This window comes from Monodon monoceros, unplaced genomic scaffold, assembly GCF_005190385.1.
Source record: "Monodon monoceros isolate NGI ecotype Baffin Bay Population unplaced genomic scaffold, NGI_Narwhal_1 Super_Scaffold_19, whole genome shotgun sequence".
Taxonomy (NCBI): domain Eukaryota; kingdom Metazoa; phylum Chordata; class Mammalia; order Artiodactyla; family Monodontidae; genus Monodon; species Monodon monoceros.
The window spans coordinates 14,215,520-14,237,724 of record NW_021703775.1 but is presented as its reverse complement, the minus strand read 5'-3'; the positions used below and the strand labels follow the sequence as shown (position 1 = coordinate 14,237,724).

The following is a 22,205-nucleotide window of genomic DNA, read 5'->3' as shown; positions in this document are numbered from 1 at the left end:
TTTTTTTTTTTTTTTTTTTTTTTTTTTTTTTAGCGGTACGCGGGCCTCTCACTGCTGTGGCCTCTCCCGTTGCGGAGCACAGGCTCCGGACGCACAGGCTCAGCGGCCATGGCTCACGGGCCCAGCTGCTCCACGGCATGTGGGATCTTCCCGGACTGGGGCACGAACCCGTGTCCCCTGCATCGGCAGGCGGACTCTCAACCGCTGCGCCACCAGGGAAGCCCAGCTGGCTTTTTTTATTAGAAAAATGAAAACACTGGATTATGGAATTCCTTTTGGAATCATGAGCAAAATATTTTGAGATGAGTTTGGCCCTGGGAGAAGGGCAAATGGAGGAAACAGCCTGCATACTTGGAGAGATGCGGTGAGTCGTGTCGAAGCTGCCTGTCGGGGAAGTGTGTACAAATAAGCCGCAACTGGGCCAGGGTGGGGATGGAATTACGTGTTATTACCACTTGAATTTTTATGCCTTTGAAACAAGCTCTAAAAACTAAGTATCCCTGAGTGTAGACTGTTACCCTGATCCCTCACCGTGGCCCACGTGCCTGCTCCGTGTCATTCCCTCCACCCTCTCCCCGGAACGCTGTGCCCAACCACACAAAACAAATAGACGCGCTTCCAGAGTATAACCAACCCAAAGATAGGACTCTCAACTCTTTTGTTCACGTTTGTTTACCTGGCACCTGTCATGATGCCTGGCACAGCATAGGTACTCAGGAAGCATTTGTGAATGGATGGAGAATCAGTGATCTGGGGAAAGGTAGATGCCCACTTCTGAACCCCTCTCTGCCCCTGAGTCCAATTCCTCTTCTCGTTCAGGATTTTTAATTAAATCTTTTTTTTTTTTTTAATTTTTTGACCACACCGTGTGGCATGTGGGATCTTAGTTCCCCGACCAAGGATCGAACCTGCACCCCCTGTGTTGGAAGCATGGAGTCTTAACCACTGTACCATCAGGGAAGTCCCTCATTAAATCGTTTTTGAAACCAGAAAAGTAATGCACGTGTATGTAGAACACTTGGGAAAATGCAAAAGTACACAGAAAAAGACCTGTAATCCCACAACCCACAAGCATTTTATTTCAGTCTCTTGTCTGTGTGTGTGCACACCTGTAACTTGCTTTCTAGATGATGACTGAATACTTCTTTTAACCATAGTGAACACCCTGTTTTAGCACTAAGCTTTGGGCCCCACTCAGAAGCAAGGTGCAGAGCTTTGTATCCAATGGCTAATGGAAGGCAGGGCCTGGAAGCCCTCCTAAAGGGTGACTGTCTCACTGCTCCGAAGAAGTAGCTGAGCTGAGAGCTGAGAAGCCTGACTTTGCTCAGCATGCCAGTTCTCGATTAAAAACATTCATCGAAGTTTCCCTTTTTAAATTATATAGTTTCTCCATCTTATAAATATACCTGTGTAGACCCCAAAACTCATCATATAGCCTGTTGCTACTCCATTCTGCCTCCAGTGCTGATTTCAATTCCTACTACACAGTATTCACTGTTTATTTGGATATAAGTTTAAACTTTCAGAAAAATTGCAAGAATAATACAATGAACTCCCATATACTTTTTATCTAGATCCAGAGATTTTGCCCCATCCCTTGCCCACCCTGCACTCCCTCCCTCTCTCTCTCTCCCTCTCTCTCTCTGTCTCTCACACAGACACATGCAGTATATATGAGTTTTTCTTAACAATTTGCCAGTAAGTTGGAAACATTGTGTCCCTTTACCCCTAAATACTTCAGATGTATTTCTTAAGAAGAAAGACAGTATCTTACAATGACCACAGTACAGTTATCAAAATCAAGAAATTAACATTTCATATTACCTAACCCACAATATATATTCAAATTTCAGTAAATGTCCCAGTAGTGTCTGTTAAGCTGTATGTGTTTCTTGGTCCACAGTTCAACCCAGGATCACAGGTTACATTTCATTGCCAGTCCTTTAGTCTCCTTTAATCTCACAGAGTTCCTTAGCCTTTCTCTTTCCTGACCTTGACATCATTGGAGAAGTACAGACCAGCTATTTTGTAGAATGTCCCTCCGTTTGGGATTGTCTGAGGTTTCCTCATGGTTAGATTCAGGTTGCGCTTTTTTGGCAAGAACACCACCGCACTGATGTGCGCCTCTCCGTGCATCACGTTGCGAGTCCGATGTCCATTTGTTCTTATTTATTTATTGTCCATTTGTCCCAAAGTCGGTGATGCCGGCTTTGATCGTTTGATTAAGGTGGTGTCTGACATGTGTTTCCTCTGTGAGGTTATTCTTTCCCTTTGTAATTAATAAGCGCTCTGTAGGGAGAGGCTTTGAAGTTACATAAATGCCCTGTTTCTCATCAAACTTGCACCCACGATTCATGGCAGGCATTGAAGATTATCGACCTCCATCATTCCTTTATTAGTTTCTGCTACTGAGATTTAGCTTTTGGGAAACCTTACTTGTGTCTCCCAGCTCATTACTCTTAGCGAAGAGCAGAATGGACATCGTGGCAAGTCAGGTCTGTGCACTGATGACACAGATGAAAAAGATCGTGATAGAGGACAGAAGCTAAAAACCAGTCTACAAATAGTGTTCCTGAAGAAGAGACCACACAACCAGTAAAAACGGCAGTGGGCAATAAGAAAGTGAAACTGGGCTTTAAAAACAAAAACTAGGGGGCTTCCCTGGTGGCGCAGTGGTCGAGAGTCTGCCTGCCGATGCAGGGGACACGGGTTCGTGTCCCGGTCCAGGAAGATCCCACATGCCACGGAGCGGCTGGGCCCATGAGCCATGGCCGCTGGGCCTGCGCATCCGGAGCCTGTGCTCCGCAACGGGAGAGGCCACAACAGTGAGAGGCCCGCATACCGCAAAAAAAAAACACAAAAAACAACTAGGGACTTCCCTGGCAGCCCAGTGGTTAAGACTCCGTGCTTCCACTGCAGGGGCCATGGGTTCCATCCCTGGTCGGGGAACTAAGATCCCACATGCTGCACGGCATGTCCAAAAAATAAAAAACAAGTAAATAAATAAATAAATAAAAAACCTCAAGCGTATAGCTTGAAAGCACTCACCTGAATTCTACAAAGTAAATGAAAATTGACATTTACCTAGACACGTCCTGGCAACAGTCTGAACTGTAAGGGTTTAATTTGTTTTTTTTTTTCCTACAAGCATCTATGCAGGAAGGAAAAAACCAGTGTCAAAGGAGCAAAAATAAAGGTAAACTCGGGATTCTCTTTTGCTGCCTTTAATGCCAGCAAACAGTAGAAAAGGGAGAGTCTTGATAAGGAAAGATTTATACCAAGAATTTTGTGCCCAGTCCAGTTTGCAAAGACCTCAGAAATGTACCACTGCTTCCAAGAAGGACCTAAAGCACCTTCTAATTCCTTGCAGCGTTTTCTCTCTGCTGCTGCCCTACAGAGACCCTGGTTTATCTTCACATCTTTCAGAGCCTTCAGCTTACTGCTTGCCGCCTGTGAGGAGCTCAGAGAATATTTGTTAGTACGTTACTATAGACTCTCATTCCGTCATTTTCTTCTCTGCGCTCCAGTCCACTGGCTTCCTGGGGGTTCCTCAAACACGTGGAGCACCCTGCCCACCTCGGAGCCAATGCGCTGGGTGCCTTCTGCCAAAACACCCTTCCCTCTCATGCCCACACATCTCACTCCACTGCCTTCGTGTATTCATTCAAAAGTCATTTTCTCATTGAGGCCTTCCCTGGTCAGCGTGTGTAACTTATAACCACGCCTGCCTCGCTTCTTATCTGCCGTCCCTGACTTGATTTTTCTCCTTAACATTTATCACTATCTAATATTTTAGTTATTTATTTATTTGGCTTATTGTCTGTCTGTCCAATTAGAATGTACCTAATGCAAGGATAGGTATTTTTGTCTAAAAAGACAAGATTCTCTAGTGCGTTCACGAGACCTAGAACTGTGCCTGGCACATAGTTGATAAATGCCTGTGATCCGTATTTTCTGCAGGGCCAATTAGATCAGCAATCCAGCCATGTCGTCAGAGACCCAGGTTCTTTCCACCTCTGCTTGTTGGCCTCCAGCCCTTTGACTGCCCAACTTGGTCCTTGCTGTGTAGACAGTCTCCACAAACATTTACCCAATAAATAAAAGTGTGAATTTCCATTTCTCTCGAAAATTCTGTATAGGAGACATATGTTCAAATTTCCTTTCTTTAATAGGATACGATGACAGAATTGGCAAAGGGCTTACATTTCGCCTTTAAAGTAGTATTTGTTAGAGAGTGGTGTGTGTGTGCACACAGAGAGAATTAGGAGTTTTTTCCCTCAACTTTAATTAAGTTCCTGTTTGCCCCTGCTTATATTATAAATCCACCACTGTGACTGGACTGGTATTCTAGGAACAAACCAGTTTCCTTTTTCCCCCAAGTCCTGCATTTGAGCACATAATCTCTTGAAAAAACAGTTCTGGCCCACTAAAAGAGGTGTTCTCAACCACTAAACAGACGATTGATTGTGGATAGAGCATTTTTTAAAAAAATTTATTTATTTATTTATTTATTTTTGCTGTGCTGGGTCTTCGTTTGTGCAAGGGCTTTCTCTAGTTGCGGCAAGCAGGGGCCCCTCTTCATCGCGGTGTGCGGGCCTCTCACTGTCGCGGCCTCTCTTGTTGCGGAGCGCAGGCTCAGTAGTTGTGGCTCACGGGCCCAGTTGCTCCGCGGCATGTGGGATCTTCCCAGACCAGGGCTCGAACACGTGTCCCCTGCATTGGCAGGTGGATTCTCAACCACTGCGCCACCAGGGAAGCCCCGAGCATATTTCTTAAACATATAAAGTCAGGTGCAACCCAGTGCACCTCTGAGGATCTTTTCTGAGCAGCCTGTTCGGTGGTCTGTGTCTGCTTTGTAGGTGATACCACAGAATTAAGGCTCTTCTTTGCCTGATCTAAAAAACGTTATCCTTCTTATCGCTGAAATTCAGATCAGGAAGAAAAGGAGGTAGTGAATTAACACTCGGGGCAAGAGGCTTTGTGAAGGCCTCAAGCCAGTTACTGAGAGAAGCAGGCGGTGGAGAGTGGCAGGGCCTCATGGAAGGATGGTTTGTGGAGAGGTGGCTGGTCCATCTGTGGTGGTGCGTGGGCTTTACGTAGAACTTGGAAGAAAGTCATGAACAGTAGAAGAGAGGATGAATTGCTTCCTCAGGACCAGGAGTTTCAGGGAGAACTTTGGCTTGGACCAACCCTAGAAACAGACCAAAACAGACAAGAAACACTTGAGCTGGGAAAGGGGTGGGTCTGCGTGATGGGCTGGAAGGATTCAGGTCCAAGGTGGCTCTGAGATGCTCTTCTTTGGATAAAACTGGACTTGGCTACCTTGCCCAGGGAACACCTGTACTCTGGGTTGGGCGTGCTCTTTGCACTGCAGAGCAAGCTGTCCATGAGAATGTTGGTTCTCAACATTCCTGCCCTTGGCCTGGGTTTATGCTGTGGACATCCTGCCCCTGGGGACAGGGAAGGAGCAAAAAGAGTGGGAACTTTTCTTGGGAGGGTAGCCTCCTAGGAGAGCTTTGCCTGAGTCAGCCCTAAAGGGAGTGATTTTTGCTAATCAGTCCCAGAGGCCTCATCTTCCCAGGCTGACCAAGGAAAAGTCTACCTTCCTTTTTCTTTCTGAGAACCCACCACCTTCCAGTCCATTTTTTGGAAAATGACGCCACCTAATGGGAACCAATACTAATAACTCACGGAGTGTTAAAGTGAGGAGACCTGCATTTTAAATATAACTCACATATTTCTGCTTTGTACTTAACTCTCCACCCATTCGGTGCTGTTTGCCAGTTTCTTTGTTTTTTTCTTTCTAAAAATTTTATTGCAAAATTGTCCAACCATATACAAAACCAGACAGTACAAAGAAATCCCATGTACCCATCTCCTAGCCTTAACAACTGTCAGTATTTTGCTGTGTTTATTTCATCTATCTTCCCAACACCCCTTCCCTTATTTTTTCTTTTTTTTTTTTGAATTTTTGAATTTTATTTTATTTTTTTTACAGCAGGTTCTTATTAGTTATCCATTTTATACACATCAGTGTATACATGTCAATCCCAATCTCCCAATTCATCACACCACCACCACCACCCACTGCCGCTTTCCCCCGTTGGTGTCCATACATTTGTTCTCTACATCTGTGTCTCAATTTCTGCCCTGCAAACCAGTTCATCTGTACCATATTTCTAGGTTCCACATATATGCATTAATATACGATATTTGTTTTTCTATTTCTGACTTACATCACTCTGTATGACAGTCACTAGGTCCATCCACGTCTCTACAAATGACCCAATTTCATTCCTTTTTATGGCTGAATAATATTCCATTTTATATATGTACCACATCTTCTTTATCCATTCATCTGTCAGTGGGCATAGAGCTTGCTTCCATGACCTGGCTCTTGTAAATAGTGCTGTAATGAACATTGGGGTGCATGTGTCTTTTTGAATTATGGTTTTCTCTGGGTATATGCCCAGTAGTGGGATTGCTGGATCATATGGTAATTCTATTTTTAGTTTTTTAAGGAACCTATACTGTTTTCCATAGTGGTTGTATCAATTTACATTCCCACCAATAGTGCAAGAGGGTTCCCTTTTCTCCACACCCTCTCCAGCATTTGTTGTTTGTAGATTTTCTGATGATGCCCATTCTAACTGGTGTGAGGTGATACCTCACTGTAGTTTTGATTTGCATTTCTCTAATAATTAGTGATCTTGAGCAGCTTTTCATATGCTTCTTAGCCATCCCTATGTCTTCTTTGCAGAAATATCTATTTGGGTCTTTTGCCCATTTTTGGATTTGGTTGTTTGTTTTTTTAATATTGAGCTGTGTGAGCTGTTTATATATTTTGGAGATTAATCCTTTGTCCATTGATTCATTTGCAAATATTTTCTCCCATTCTGAAGGTTGTCTTTTCGTCTTGTTTGTAGTTTGCTTTGCAAAAGCTTTTAAGTTTCATTAGGTCCCATTTGTTTGTCTTTGTTTTTATTTCCATTACTCTAGGAGGTGGATCGAAAAAGATCTTGCTGTGATATATGTCGTAGAGTGTTCTTCCTATGTTTTCCTCTAAGAGTTTTATAGTGTCAGGTCTTACATTTAGGTCTCTAATCCGTTTTGAGTTTCTTTTTGTGTATGGTGTTAGAGAGTGTTCTAATTTCATTCTTTTACCTGTAGCTGTCTAGTTTTCCCAGCACCACTTATTGAAGAGACTCTCTTTTCTCCTTTGTGTATTCTTGCCTCCTTTGTCATAGATTAGTTGACCATAGGTGTGTGGGTTTATCTCTGGGCTTTCTATCCTGTTCCATTGATCTATATTTCTGTTCTTGTGCCAGTACCATATTGTCTTGATTACTATAGCTTTGTAGTGTAGTCTGAAGTCAGGGAGTCTGATTCCTCCAGCTCCATTTTTTTCCCTCAAGACTGCTTTGGCTATTCAGGGTCTTTTGTGCCACCATACAAATTTTAAGATTTTTTTATTCTAGTTCTGTAAAAAATGCCATTGGTAATTTGATAGGGATTGCATTGAATCTGTAGATTGCTTTGGGTAGTATAGTCATTTTCACAATATTGATTCTTCCAATCCAAGAACATGGTACATCTCTCCATCTGTTGGTATCATCTTTAATTTTTTTCATCAGTGTCTCATGGTTTTCTGCATACAGGTCTTTTGTCTCCCTAGGTAGGTTTATTCCTAGGTATTTTATTCTTTTTGTTGCAGTGGTGAATGGGAGTGTTTCTTTAATTTCTCTTTCAGATTTTTCATCATTAGTGTACAGGAATGCAAGAGATTTCTGTGCATTCATTTTGTATCCTGCAACTTTACCAAATTCATTGGTTAGCTCTAGTAGTTTTCTGGTGGTATCTTCAGGATTCTGTACGTGTAGTATCATGTCATCTGCAAACAGTGACAGTTTTACTCCTTCTTTTCCAATTTGTATTCCTTTTATTTCTTTTTCTTCTCTGATTGCCATGGCTAGGACTTCCAAAACTATGTTGAATAATAGTGGTAAGACTGGACATCCTTTTCTTGTTCGTGATCTTAGAGGAAATGCTTTCAGTTTTTCACCAGTGAGAATGATGTTTGCTGTAGGTTTGTCATATATAGCCTTTATTATGGTGAGGTAGGTTCCCTCTGTGCCCACTTCCTGGAGAGTTTTTTATCATAAATGGGTGTTGAATTTTGTCAAAAGCTTTTTCTGCGTCTATTGAGATGATCATATGGTTTTTCTTCTTAAATTTATTAATATGGTGTACCACATTGATTGATTTGCGTATATTGAAGAATCCTTGCATCCCTGAGATAAATCCCACTTGATCGTGGTGTATGATCCTTTTAATGGGTTGTTGGATTCTGTTTGCTAGTATTTTGTTGAGGATTTTTGCATCTATATTCAACAGTGATATTGGTCTGTAATTTTCTTTTTTTATAGTATCTTTGTCTGGTTTTGGTATCAGGGTGATGGTGGCCTCATAGAGTGAGTTTGGGAGTGTTCCTTCCTCTGCAGTTTTTTAGAAGAGTTTGAGAAAGAGGGGTGTTAGCTCTTCTCTAAATGTTTGATAGAATTCACCTGTAAAGCCATCTGGTCCTGGACTTTTGTTTGTTGGAAGATTTTTAATCACAGTTTCAATTTCATTACTTGTGATTGGTCTGTTCATATTTTCTATTTCTTCCTGGTTCAGTCTTGGAAGGTTATACCTTTCTAAGAATTGGTCCATTTCTTCCAGGTTGTCCATTTTATTGGCATAGAGTTGCTTGTAGTAGTCTCTTATGATGCTTTGTATTTCTGCGGTGTCTGTAACTTCTCTTTTTTCATTTCTAATTTATTGATTTGAGTCCTCTCCCTCTTTTTCTTGATGAGTCTGGTTAATGGTTTATCAGTCTTGTTTATCTTCTTGAAGAACCAGCTTTTAGTTTTATTGATCTTTGCTATTGTTTTCTTTGTTTCTATTTCATTTATTTCTCCTCTGATCTTTATGATTTCTTTCCTTCTGCTAACTTTGGGTTTTGTCTGTTCTTCTTTCTCTAGTTCCTTTAGGTGTAAGGTTAGATTGTTTATTTGAGGTTTTTCTTGTTTCTTTTTTTTTTTTTTCTTGTTTCTTGAGTAGGCTTGTATTGCTATAAACTTCCCTCTTAGAACTGCTTTTGCTGCATCCCATAGGTTTTGGATCGTCGTGTTTTCATTGGCATTTGTCTCTAGGTATTTTTTGAGTTCCTCTTTGATTTCTTCAGTGATCTCTTGGTTATTTAGTAACATATGTTTAGCTTCCATGTGTTGGTGTTTTTTACATTTTTTTCCCTATAATTGATTTCTGATCTCATAGCATTGTGGTCATAAAAGATGCTTGATATGATTTCAGTTTTTCTTAAATTTACTGAGGCTTGATTTGTGACCCAAGATGTGATCTATCCTGGAGAATGTTCCGTGCGCACTTGAGAAGAAAGTGTAATCTGCTGTTTGGGGATGGAATGTCCTATAAATATCAATTAAATCTATCTGGTCTGTTGTGTCATTTAAAGCTTCTGTTTCCTTATTAATTTTCTGTTTGGATGATCTCTCCACTGGTGTAAGTGAGGTGTTAAAGTGCCCCAATGTTATTGTGTTTCTGTCGATTTCCTCTTTTAGAGCTGTTAGCAGTTGCCTTATGTATTGAGGTGCTCCTATGTTGGGTGCATATATATTTATAATTGTTATATCTTCTTCTTGGATTGATCCCTTGATCATTATGTAGTGTCCTTCCTTGTCTCTTGTCACATTATTTTAAAGTCTATTTTATCTGCTATGAGTATTGCTACTCCAGCTTTCTTTTGATTTCCATTCGCTTGGGATATCTTTTTCCATCCCCTCACTTTCAGTCTGTATGTGTCCCTAGGTCTGAAGTGGGTTTCTTGTAGACAGCTTATATATGGGTCTTGTTTTATTATCCATTCAGCCAGCCTGTGTCTTTTGGTTGGAACATTTAATCCATTCACATTTAAAGTAATTATCCATATGTGTGTTCCTGTTACCATTTTCTTAATTGTTTGGGGTTTGTTTTCGTAGGTCCTTTTCTTCTCTTGTGTTTCCCACTTAGAGAAGTTCCTTTAGCATTTGTTGTAGAGCTAGTTTGGTGGTGCTGAATTCTCTTAGCTTTTGCTTGTCTGTAAAGCTTTTGATTTCTCCATCAAATCTGAATGAGATCCTTGCCGGGTAGAGTAATCTTGGTTGTAGATTCTTCCCTCTCATCACTTTAAGTATATCATGCCACTCCCTTCTGGCCTTTAGAGTTTCTGCTGAGAAATCAGCTGTTAACCTTATGGGAGTCCCCTTGTATGTTATTTGTCATTTTTCCCTTGCTGCTTTCAATAATTTTTCTTTGTCCTTAATTTTTGCCTATTTGATTACTATGTGTCTCAGCGTGTTTCTCCTTGGGTTTATCCTGTGTGGGATTCTCTGCGCTTCCTGGACTTGGGTAGCTATTTCCTTTCCCATGTTAGGGAAGTTTTCAACTATAATCTCTTCAAATATTTTCTCAGGTCCTTTCTCTCTTCTCCTTCTGGGACCCCTATAATGCAAATGTTGTTGCGTTTAGTGTTGTCCCAGAGGTCTCTTAGGCTGTTTTCATTTCTTTTCATTCTTTTTTCTTTATTCTGCTCTGTGGCAGTGAATTCCACCATTCTGTCTTCCGGGTCACTTATCCGTTCTTCGGCCTCAGTTTTCTGCTATTGATTCCTTCTAGTGTATTTTTCACTTCATTTATTATATTGTTCATCTCTGTTTGTTTGTTCTTTAATTCTTCTAGGTCTTTGTTAAACATTTCTTGCATCTTCTCTATCTTTGCCTCTATTCTTTTTCTGAGGTCCTGGATCATCTTCACTATCATTATTCTGAATTCTTTTTCTGGAAGGTTGCCTATCTCCACTTCATTTAGTTGTTTTTCTGGGGTTTTATCTTGTTCCTTCATCTGATACATAGCCCTCTGCCTTTTCATCTTGTCTATCTTTCTGTGAATGTGGTTTTTCTTCCACAGGCTGCAGGATTGTAGTTCTTCTTGCTTCTGCTGTCTGCCCTCTGGTGGATGAGGCTATGGAAGAGGGCTGTACATGTTTCCTGATGGGAGGGACTGGTGGTGGGTAGAGCTGGGTGTTGCTCTGGTGGGCAGAGCTCAGTGAAACTTTAATCTGCTTGTCTGCTGATGGGTGGGGCTGAGTTCCCTCCCTGTTGGTTGTTTGACCTGAGGCGACCCAGCACTGGAGCCTACAGGCTCTTTGGTGAGGCTAATGGCAGACTCCAGGAGGGCTTATGTGAAGGAGTACTTCCCAGAACTTCTGCTGCCAGTGTCCTTGTCCCCACGGTGAGCCACAGCCATCCCCCACCTCTGCAGGACACCCTCCAACACTAGCAGGTAGGTCTGGTTCAGTCTCCTGTGGGGCCACTGCTCCTTCCCCGGGTCCCAGTGCACACACTACTTTGTGTGTCCCCTCCAAGAGTGGAGTCTCTGTTTCCCCCAGTCCTGTCCAAGTCCTGCAATCAAATCCCGCTAGCCTTCAAAGTCTGATTCTCTAGGAATTCCTCCTCCCGTTGCCAGACCCCCAGGTTGGGAAGCCTGACGTGGGGCTCAGAACCTTCACTCCAGTGAGTGGACTTCCGTGGTATAAGTGTTCTCCAGTTTGTGAGTCACCCACCCAGCGGTTATGGGATTTGATTTTATTGTGATTGCGCCCCTCGTACCGTCTCATTGCGGCTTCTCCTTTGTCTTTGGATGTGGGGTATCTTTTTTGGTGAGTTCCAGTGTCTTCCTGTCGATGATTGTTCAGCAGTTATTTGTGATTCCGGTGCTCTTGCAAGAGGGAGCGAGCACATGTCCTTCTACTCCACCATCTTGAACCTGAGCCTTCCAGACCTTTAGTCCTGTTTGTCAGTTTCTGATGAAGCCAAACTCAAGAGCACATGGCCAGTCAGGATTCGTAATACTATTAAGTATTTTAAGATGGCTCTATGTACATATATCCAATCATCACATAGTACACATTAAATATATAACAATCTTATTTGTCAGTTATACCTCAATAAAGCTGAAATTTTACATTTAAAAAAAGATAGCTATAAATGATATAAATGAAAAACAGATGTACAAGAAGTCTAAATGAATGGAGATATGCCAAAATGATAATAGTGACTGGGTTAGGCTAGTGTGATTCTGGAGTTTTTTTGGGTTTGTGTGTGTGTGTGTGTGTGTGATTGTGTTTTCTAAATGTTTTATAATATAGTTTGTATTTCTTTCTTAGGAAATTTGTGTTCATCGTAAGTATAGTTTTAAGTAGGTAATAATTAAATTGGAAAATACAGAAAGGGAAATAAGAAAAACAAAACCACCTGTAGTCCCACCACTCAAATATACTTACTGTTTATGTTTTGGTGTGCTTCTAGTCTTTTTGTTTGTTTTTTCTTCCACTGCGCTGCACTGCTGGTGGGATGAGATCTTAGTTCCCCAACCAGGGATTGAACCCCAGCCCATGGTAGTGAAGCACCGAGTCCTAACCACTGGACCACCAGGGAACTGCCTCTAGTCTTTTTTTTAAATCATAGAATTTATGTGTTTTTAAAAAATTGTAATCATTTTGTGTAATTCTTTTTATCATTTACTGTCACTTTAGTAATAATTCTATTCCTTTTATGATACTAAAAATCACCCTTTAGACAAAGCTGTTTCTGGGAAACCTCAGTGCATCATTGAGTTGCATCAGGATCCTAGAAATCTGACCTTAAAATAATTTTTTTATACTCTTATTTGTGCGGTATGTTCATGTACGTGGAGAGCTCTTCAAAAGCCAGTGAGGGAACAGGTGAAAACAGTAAGAAGAAAAGAATTTTAGAATTTACTGTGCAACGTCAAATGAGCCCACTTAAGGGTGGTGATAGGAAGTTGTTCAAGGTGAGGTACCAGCAGGGTCCAGCCGTGTGCCAGCGCCACCTAGTGGTTTTGGTTATGAACCATCTGCATTCTTGGCCTCACTTCTGTGAGTCTGAGAGCTGGGCCCCTGGGTTCTAGGCCTTGCTCCAGGACTCTGCCTCTCATCTCTGCTTAGCCTACTGAAAATGGAGCAAGATTACTGTCAGCACACGAGCGCCTAGGAGATGTACGTATAGTTGCTTGCATGATGAGCACCCAAGGGGCACTGAGTGAAAGGCTGAAGGGCTCAGGAACCTATGAAACGAAACATTCAACTGGGAAGACAGAAGTTTGGAAATCTGGCCCGTGAGATGCCACCAAATCATCATCCTGTTTACGAATCTCTTTTTTAATAAATCTCTTCTCCACTTGTAACTCATTTACCTTATTATCCGAAAAAATGTGTGTCGGTCCTTTCTCTGACAGATGTTTTGATTAGGCTGTTGAGGTGCCAGGAAGTGCAAGAGAAGACACCCTGGTTTGTTAGAGCCGTAAAGGGCTGATAGGAATCCAGTTCTACCACTTACTGGCCCTGTGGCTCAGGCTAAGTCACTTAATCTTTCCCCACTCAGTTTCCTCATTCCTCAAATGAAGATAATCATAGCGTTTTTGCTAGGTTATAATAAGGACGATAGCCATTTTTATAATAAAAATCTTTATTGTTAAGTCAGATTATGTCAAGGCAATTAAAAATTAATTCAGTTTAGTAATTCCAGGACACACAGGTTTTTCCGTTTTTTAACGTTTCTGAAGCAGGATGTGTTGGTGACATGCCAGTGTTTTTGCTTTCTTAACAGTCATGTAAAATGTACTCCTTACACTCTCTGGTATTGTAAATGAAATGTGATAATTAGGTCAGCAGAGTGTTTGAGACTCTCCAGGGAGAACTGTTTTAAGTGCTCTTGGTGGTATCTGTAAACCCTGAACATGACAACTGGTTATATGAGGTCTGATGGTGACAGCTCCCTCACTGCTCTGTTACCAGTCTCAGATGTGAACCTATGAGCTACCCTTTCTAGGAAGTTCATTTGGAAAGCGTATGTTGAGGGACTTCCCTGGTGGTCCAGTGGTTAAGACTCTGCGCTTCTGTTGCCGGGGTCATGGGTTTGATCCCTGGTCGGGGAACTAAGATCCCCCATGCTGCACAATGCAGCCAAAAAGAAGAAAAAAAAAACTGAAAAGGAAAGCGTGTGTTCTAAAGTCACTGAGATTACTTAGAGCACGGTTCATAATTCAGCAGCCTGTAGCATTTAGCACCACACAGTACACATGAAGTGAGTAACGGTGGGCTGTTTTGAAGAGGGTACGTAGGAGGGTGGATGTAATCCCTTCTCTAATTCTGTTGGTTCTTTCTCTGCTGTATAGGCCGCTGCTTTCTCTCAAGTACCCTTCGAGGGCTGAATGGCATGTTGCATGGAAAATACCTGGTATCTATTCAACCAAGTACATAACAACAGGTTTTACAGGCATATCTTGTTTCATTGTACTTTACTGTCCTTCGCAGATATTACATTTTTTATGAATTGAAGGTTTATAGCAATCTTGCATCCATCAAGTCTGTCGGCATCATTTTTCCAACAGCCTTTGCTCACTTTGTGTCTCTGGGTCACGTTTCAGTAATTCTCGCAATATTTCAAATTTATTCATTATTATTATAATTGTTATGCTGACCTGTGATCACTGATCTTTGATGTCACTATTGCAAAAAGATTACAACTCACTGAAGGCTCAGATGATAGCACCTTTTGACAAAGTATTTTTAATTAGGGTATGTGCATATTTTTTTAGACATAATGCCATTGCACACTTAACAGACTACAGTACAGTGTAAACATAACTTTTATACGCACTGGGAGGGACTTCCCTGCCGGTCCAGTGGTTAAGACTCTGCTCTTCCACTGTAGGGGGTGCAGATTCCATCCCTGGTCAGGGAACTAAGATCCCACATGCCGTGCAGCACAGCCAAAAAAAGAAAAAAATTCTTTTAAAAAAAAAAAAATAGATTTATGCACCGGGAAACCAAAAAGTGTGTGTGATTTGCTTTACTGCAAATAAAGCAGTAAACGGAACCTGCAGTAGCTCTGAGGTCTGCCCGTACTCTCCATCTCCTTGGCAACTGTCCCTAGTCTTTTTCTCTCTGTCTTTCAGTCTAATAAAGTTCCTGTTGTTCAGCACCCGCACCACATGCACCCGTTGACGCCCCTCATCACCTACAGCAACGACCACTTCTCCCCTGGCTCCCCTCCCACACACCTCTCCCCAGAGATCGATCCAAAGACAGGTGAGTCAGGGCCTGCTCAGGCTGGACCAGCTCCACAGCTCCAGTGGGGGCGGGCTTTTCTTCTCGGGGAGTATTTCAGCCCTGGAATCGGACAGACCTGGGTTCAAACCATGTCTCCAACTCTCAGTTGTCTCTAACCCTGCCCACTAAGTTTAGCCTTTTCAGTTCGCTCGTCAGTGCCTTACGTGTCCCTGCTGCATCACTGGGTCATTGTGAGGATGAAAGGGGATGAAATGAGATGATGCACAGGGCCTGGCTCCACAGCAAGCATTTGGTGTTGCTCTGCCACTGCTGCTTCTACGTTAGGATGTCTTAAAACTTTAAGATTGGAATGACCTGGAAGGGGAAAAAAAAATCTCCTTTCTCATTCACTTTGAAGTCTAGCCGGCTGCAGGCTGTGCCTCCTTAAACCAAAACCTAGGCCCCAAACTGAACATATGGAAGTAAACAGTCTAGCCAGACATAAGCATAGCTATAAAGCAGTAGACTGAGTTGACTTGTTGTTTTTAACTTGCTCACCCAAACTCCATCCCAGAGGGGGCCAGAATCTTCATAAAATTCCCATAACGTTTCCATGGGTCAAAGCATTTTTGGAGCTCCTCTTGAGAAATCACAGCTACTACGAGTTACAGATAATAAGGAGGACAAATGTGGAACAGAGATCCAAAGCTTATCTTTCCATGAATGAGGCAGCTTTTCTAGCTGATGACTCTGGGGATATCTTGGGTCTCTCAGTCCAAAATTTCCTGCCTGTGTCTTGGACGACTCCTGTATGAGCAACTGGAAGTTACTGGTGACAGAGGGCAGGGATAATAAAAGAAAGGGCCTTCCAAGCTCCAGGGCACCTGGGAATATAGGGCAAGGAACCTCCTGTTTGATATTATTTTAAGGTGTTAATGTAGGGCCAAGGAATTGTCTGACACATCTCTCTTTGGAAGCAGGAATCCCCCGGCCCCCTCACCCATCTGAGCTGTCTCCGTATTACCCACTGTCTCCCGGAGCTGTCGGGCAAATCCCCCATCCCCTCGGCTGGCTCGTCCCACAGTAAGGAAACTTACAGCCTTTCTTACCCTCCCTCCTTCCTTATGCTGAGTCCTAACTTCTGTACCTCCAGCCGTTCCTGGTGGTCTGTATACAGATGCCCCCCCCTCCCCCACGTGGAGCCCTCTCACCAAAGCCCAGGACTCAGACCTCCCTGCTCTCTCCAGGGCAGTGTCCCCCCAACTCTTCCTTCCTACTTCCTGCCTTTACTTATCATCCTTTCTTCCCAACCGCCTCTCCTTCCCTGTCCTGAACATTCCCATTTTAGCCAATTTGCTGACCAGATTTCCTTGCTCCTGGCCCTTATAGGCAAGGACAGCCCATGTACTCCCTTCCTCCCGGCGGCTTCCGGCACCCCTACCCTGCGCTCGCCATGAATGCCTCAATGTCCAGGTGAGTCCTGGGACTGGAGCTGTGAGCAGGAAGTGGCAGTGCAGGGAATGGTTGTCTACCAGCGTCCCTGCCATTTCTGACCATTACACAGCTTTCTCTTGGCAGTAAGCGAGGAGGCAGGCGCTCCCCTTTCCTCCCGCCTCTCTGATAAGGTGGGGATGGAGACCATAGGCTCAGCCCACTCTTGCCCCATCTCTCTAAGAGAAGCATTTCAAAGCCCTCACACTCAGCCCTCCTGCACGTCCCCTCACGGGCTGGGCTGGGCTTTGTGGCACTGAAGCATTTTGAGTACATCACTCTGAAGCTGGGAGATTAATTGTTCCTGCAATGATGTCAGGAGAGGGGAACAGCGAAAGGGGATTTCTGTCTCAGTAGCCGATCTACCTGACAGTGGTACCGCCAGTGACAAAAGAGGTGCAACCCACAGCCTAAGCCCTTCTTTCCCCCCTGTGTACTCTGGCCTCAGACCCGCTGCATCTTCTTTTGTGTTTTTCATCCTACCTGCTTTCAGCACCAGATATAGGAAACCTGCACGCTTGTGGGGGAAGGGAGGTTTGTTGGGTGTTTCCCAAACCGGTTCTGTCGAGGTCAGCGCATGGCCTTCCGTTGCTCCAACACTGCCACAGCAGAGGTGTTTACATGCCTCCGCCATCAAGACTGGGGGCCCGCCACATCCTCTGTGGGTGACAAGCATTCTGCCTGAATCCCTCTGTTGTCTTTGTTTCCATCTGGTACATAGCTTGGTTTCCAGTCGGTTCTCCCCTCACATGGTGGCTCCGGCCCATCCTGGTCTGCCCACCTCAGGGATCCCCCACCCCGCTATCGTCTCCCCCATCGTCAAGCAGGAACCGGCGCCCCCCAGCCTGAGCCCGGCCGTGATCGCGTGAGTAACAGGCAGCCTGATGGGGGGTGGCCAGTCTCTGAGCAGCCCGGCAGCTTCCTCAACTACACCCTCTCCCTTGGGAACTGTTCCCTTTGACCTCTGGAGTTCCCATCCTCTCAGAGACACCGTGCATCTCTTCTCACATTAAGGAAAGTTTTACAACCAGGACTTCGAGGCTGAAAGAGAACCTGAGAGAGCTTTTAGCTTCCTTCTCCCCCTCCCACCCCGCCCCCCATACACTCGAAAATGGTAAGGCCCCAGAAAGGAGAATATTCTCAAGGTCACATGGCTGACCGGTGGCAGAGCACCCAGCACCAAGGCCTGTGCTTTGTCCACTGTGCCATAAAGACAGCAGGAAAGCCGAAGTCGGTGCCTCATAGCCGAGGAGACCTCCTCTCTCCGTTTCTGCCTAAAGTGCCCTGCCCCCTCCTCTTTCTCACCTGTGGCCAGTGCATCCCAGCTCTCACCACCACCCTCTGTTCCATTGTCAGGAAGTTGTCCTTTCCTGGAATATGGCCGGAGGTCTGTCAGAGGCTAGGAGCTAGGTGCTCAGGCTCTGAAAGCAACCCCGGGCAACTTACATTATCGTCCAAGCAACAGCATCTCCCCTCCCCAGAGGCAGACAGCCCTTAGCCTCCTAGAGAGATGACAGCTGATACCAGCTAACCTACAGCCTTATGACTTCCCAGGAAATCACCCGTCACAGTGAAAAAAGAGGAAGAAAAGAAACCCCACGTGAAGAAGCCTCTTAATGCCTTCATGTTATATATGAAGGAGATGAGGGCCAAGGTGGTGGCCGAGTGCACCCTGAAGGAAAGTGCAGCCATTAACCAGATCCTGGGGAGAAAGGTAAGGCCTGCCCTTGTGCTCCAGGCTGTGTGGCTCAGCATCCCCCACGCTCACTGCTCTGTCGTCGCTGGTCCTCTCTCCCGCAGTGGCACAACCTGTCCCGAGAAGAGCAGGCCAAGTACTACGAACTGGCCCGGAAGGAGCGGCAGCTTCACTCACAGCTCTACCCGACCTGGTCAGCCCGAGACAACTACGTACGTGCCCATCAGACACCAGGAGCAGCCTCTGCAAGAGGAAGAGGGGCAGAGGAAGCTGACTCCATTGATAGAGGACCCTGTCAACAGAGTCAGCTTCCAGGGAGGCCAGGGAGAAGTCTGTATTTCTCTAGAAATAAGGAAAACGTTTTAGTTCTCAGGAGGGCAACAAGGCCATGGTTTGGTATCCTGGGGACAGAATCAAATTTGTGCCTGTCCCATTGGAAGTGGACTCAGCCTTTAATTCCATAATTCAGGGTGCAGTGTGAGCTGCGTGCTAGCTCTGTGGTCAGTGTCTCTAGCCAAGGGTTCCCAACCTGGGGCTCAGAGACCAATGCGTAAGCCGCTGCCTGCATTTCTGATGACTCCCTGAAACTGGGAAGGTTTTTGTAATTATGTTGTTACTTGCTTTTTTTGTGCCAAAAGGCTGCATAGCTACGTTAGTTTTTGGGGGTTTATTTGGGTTTTTTTCCCCATTTGAACCCACGCCCTCGGCAGTGAAAGCACAGAGTCCTAACCACTGGACAGCTGGGGAATTCCCAGCTGCATTAGATTTTCAGTGAGACCTGGGACCCCTCAGAAAAGATCAGGAACCTTACACTGTTCTAGGGAGAGAAATGGAAAAATCAGCCTGAAGGGCAGGAAAAGAATGAGGCCTTCCGAGAAAGCCAGGACACCGGAGCTGGAGGGAAGGGATCCAGTGGGGGAGGGAAGCAGTGTTCCAGGAAGGCTCACTGTGCCACCTTGTGAGGTTGCTGAGGGGAGTGTGATCTGGGTGCCCAGTGCAGGAAGTATCCTGTCTCCCCGCTTCATAGCTGGGAGTCCCCCAGAAAAGCTGGTTATTCTGTCCCTGGTTACCTCTTCCTTTGGCTATATCTTTCAGGGTAAGAAAAAGAAGAGGAAGCGAGAAAAGCAGCTGTCCCAGACCCAGTCCCAGCAGCAAGTCCAGGAGGCAGACGGTGAGTCTACAGGAGGGCCCTGCATCTTTACTTCTTTTTCCCTATCCCAGCTACACCCGCCGGTACTTTGTACCCGGGACTCTGATGGACACGGTGACAATGCCATATGATGATAGCTGCCATTTTCAAGGCCTCAGCCTTATGTACACTCAGGGGGGGTGTTATTATTATCCCCTTTTTGGAGATGATCTGTTAAGAGGCTCAAAGAAGCGAAGGGATTTTTCCAGTCACTCTGCTTGTTAAATGGTCTAGCACTTTGTCACTTGGAAGGCTCTTTTCAATTCAGTTGAGTTGTGTCTTATTTGAGGGTTAGGTTCTAAAATCAATGCATAAGGTAAAAACTGAATGTCACTGAAATGATCCTTGAAATTCCCTTAGGAAGGCAGCCCATTAGGGATGGACATATCACCTATCAGTGAATCCAATAGAATCAGGTTTTCTTCCAATGTTTGTTTGGTCGAATAACAGAAATAATTGTTCACTTGGATTGGGGGTGCCCCTTTGTGCCACAAATATATACTGTATCTTTTTACAGCAGAATCCCACCCAGCAGAGAGATGCTCACACTGTGACCAGTATTTCAGTCAAGCCTCCCATCTCATGCTCACTCCAGGACAAGTGCAGAACTTGTTTAGTTCCATCTATAGTGCTTTTCTTTGGGGGGGGGGGGGGGGGGGGGAGCTGCACCACCCAGCTTGTGGGATCTTAGTTCCCTGACCAGGGATCAAACCTAGGGCCACAGCAGTGAAAGCGCCAAGTCCTGAACCCTGGACTGCCAGGGAAGTCCCCTAAAGTGCTTTTTATCACCTTGCTTTTCTTTTCATCTCCTTTCCTACCTTTCTAACATCTGCATAATTTGCGTATTCATCTCCATAGGAGTACATGTAAGTTAACTATGTGTATGGTGCAAAATCCACTGTATACCACGTTGCTTAGCAGGTGCTGTACTATCTCTGACAGCACCATAAACCAAAGATCTTAAAGCAAATTGAGTGGAGATCCATCCCCAGAATGATGAGATTTCAGCAGGAAGATGAAGATGTGATAGGCTGAGCTATTTTCCTTCCAGGCAGGTTCTGAATGAGTCTTTGGCATTTGGGCATTGCCCCTTGTCTGTGCTCTAGGTGTCTTGAAAGCCATAGCCATCATTTCAGGTTCTCACTTCCCTCCCGGTACGCATTCTTGTTTCCGGAGGTGATGTGTACAGCTGGGCTTCCTCGGCAACCTCCGCCTCCCACCGCGCTCCTAGCTGCTAACTCTTTCGTGTGGTTTTTTTATTTCCCCTAGGTGCTCTGGCCTCCAAAAGCAAGAAGCCATGTGTCCAGTACCTGCCCCCTGAGAAGCCCTGTGACAGTCCTGCCTCCTCCCATGGCAGCATGCTGGACTCGCCGGCCACACCCTCCACGGCCTTGGCCTCCCCGGCTGCCCCGGCCGCCACCCACTCAGAGCAAGCCCAGCCCCTCTCCCTCACCACCAAGCCAGAGACCCGGGCCCAGCTGGCTCTCCACTCGGCTACCTTCCTGTCAGCGAAGGCTGCCGCCACCTCCTCTGGCCAGATGGGCAGCCAGCCCCCCATCCTGTCCCGGCCCCTCCCCCTTGGGTCCGTGCCCACAGCTCTGCTGACGTCCCCCCCTTCCTTCCCAGCCACGCTCCATGCCCACCAGGCCCTCCCAGTGCTCCAGGCCCAGCCTCTTTCCTTGGTCACCAAGTCTGCCCACTAAGCTGCCCACTGACCTATGCAGGCTGTCATGTGACTCATCGAGTAGTAATGATGCAGAAGAAGAAGAAGAAAAAAAAAAAGGAAACTTTATTGGTCAATATTTGACCACTCTGGACTGTTCTGTAAAGTGACTGGTAACAGCAGCGCTTTACATTTTGTAGATGTAACCAGTAGCTGATCTTAAGGCTTTTTTAAAAAACAAAACAAAACAAAACAAAAATCTTTAAAAAACAAGAACTGAAAAGTAGTGTGTTATTCTTCCTGTATGTGCAGCGGTGGATGGACCTGGGCAGAAGGCACCTCTGTCTCTACCTCCTGGACTCTCTGCCCTCCTGCCTCTTCCCATCACCCCCCGCGTCCCGGCTTCCCCCACCCAGCCTGCATGTTGGCCGTTGCTGCCATTTCTAGCCCGCAGCCTCTTCATCTACACCCCATTCCTGGACATTCCCTTTTACCTGGCCCACATTTTTCTCCTTTGCTCAGCTCCGTGGGTTCTTGCCTTCACCTTCGTCCTCTGCCCAGTGTAAGGCTGTCACCATGTGAGAAGACACCTCGGCCTCGTTTGTCTCCGCCAGCATCCCTTTTCCCTCAGTGGCCCTAATGCCCCAGTCTCCAGCTTTTGGTGGGGGAACAGGTCCTCTGCAGTGGTTCTTCCCCGCATTTAAAGGAATTCAAGGTGCCTGCCACTTCCTCAGTGAAGAAGCCCGTGTACCACCCCCTTACCAGTCGAGATGTCCCCTCACAGCCCCAGAGTGGCAGACAGGACCTGGCTCCGAGGTCTGGCTCCTGTCACCCAGGTCCGTGCTAGCGCAATCTGCCAAAGCTCTGAAGACCCTCCTCCCTCCCCCATCACCTCACATGCTTCTTCTGTGTGTATTTCTTTTCATTTTTATGGGGTTTTTTGGAGCAATTTAAACTCCCAGTTTATTTTCACAAAAGAAAATAAAATTGCAGTTGC

General features: G+C 45.1%; 1 protein-coding gene across 4 annotated transcripts in view; it reads left to right on the top strand.

The window, feature by feature from the left end:
- The window catches only part of TCF7L1 (transcription factor 7 like 1), a 159,095-nt gene extending 136,890 nt beyond the window's left edge, over positions 1–22,205 (top strand). For 2 of the 4 annotated variants that reach the window (XM_029231657.1, XM_029231658.1), the window contains exons 3-9: positions 16,150–16,252; positions 16,559–16,642; positions 17,382–17,525; positions 18,215–18,374; positions 18,461–18,568; positions 19,452–19,527; positions 20,815–21,477. In XM_029231657.1, coding sequence (XP_029087490.1) covers positions 16,150–16,252; positions 16,559–16,642; positions 17,382–17,525; positions 18,215–18,374; positions 18,461–18,568; positions 19,452–19,527; positions 20,815–21,248 — 1,109 coding nt within the window. In that variant the 3' untranslated portion in view covers positions 21,249–21,477. Of the gene's footprint in view, positions 1–15,075; positions 15,209–16,149; positions 16,253–16,558; positions 16,643–17,381; positions 17,526–18,214; positions 18,375–18,460; positions 18,569–19,451; positions 19,528–20,814 lie in introns of all 4 variants that reach the window. The other 2 variants (XM_029231655.1, XM_029231656.1) reach the window with 2 other exon arrangements.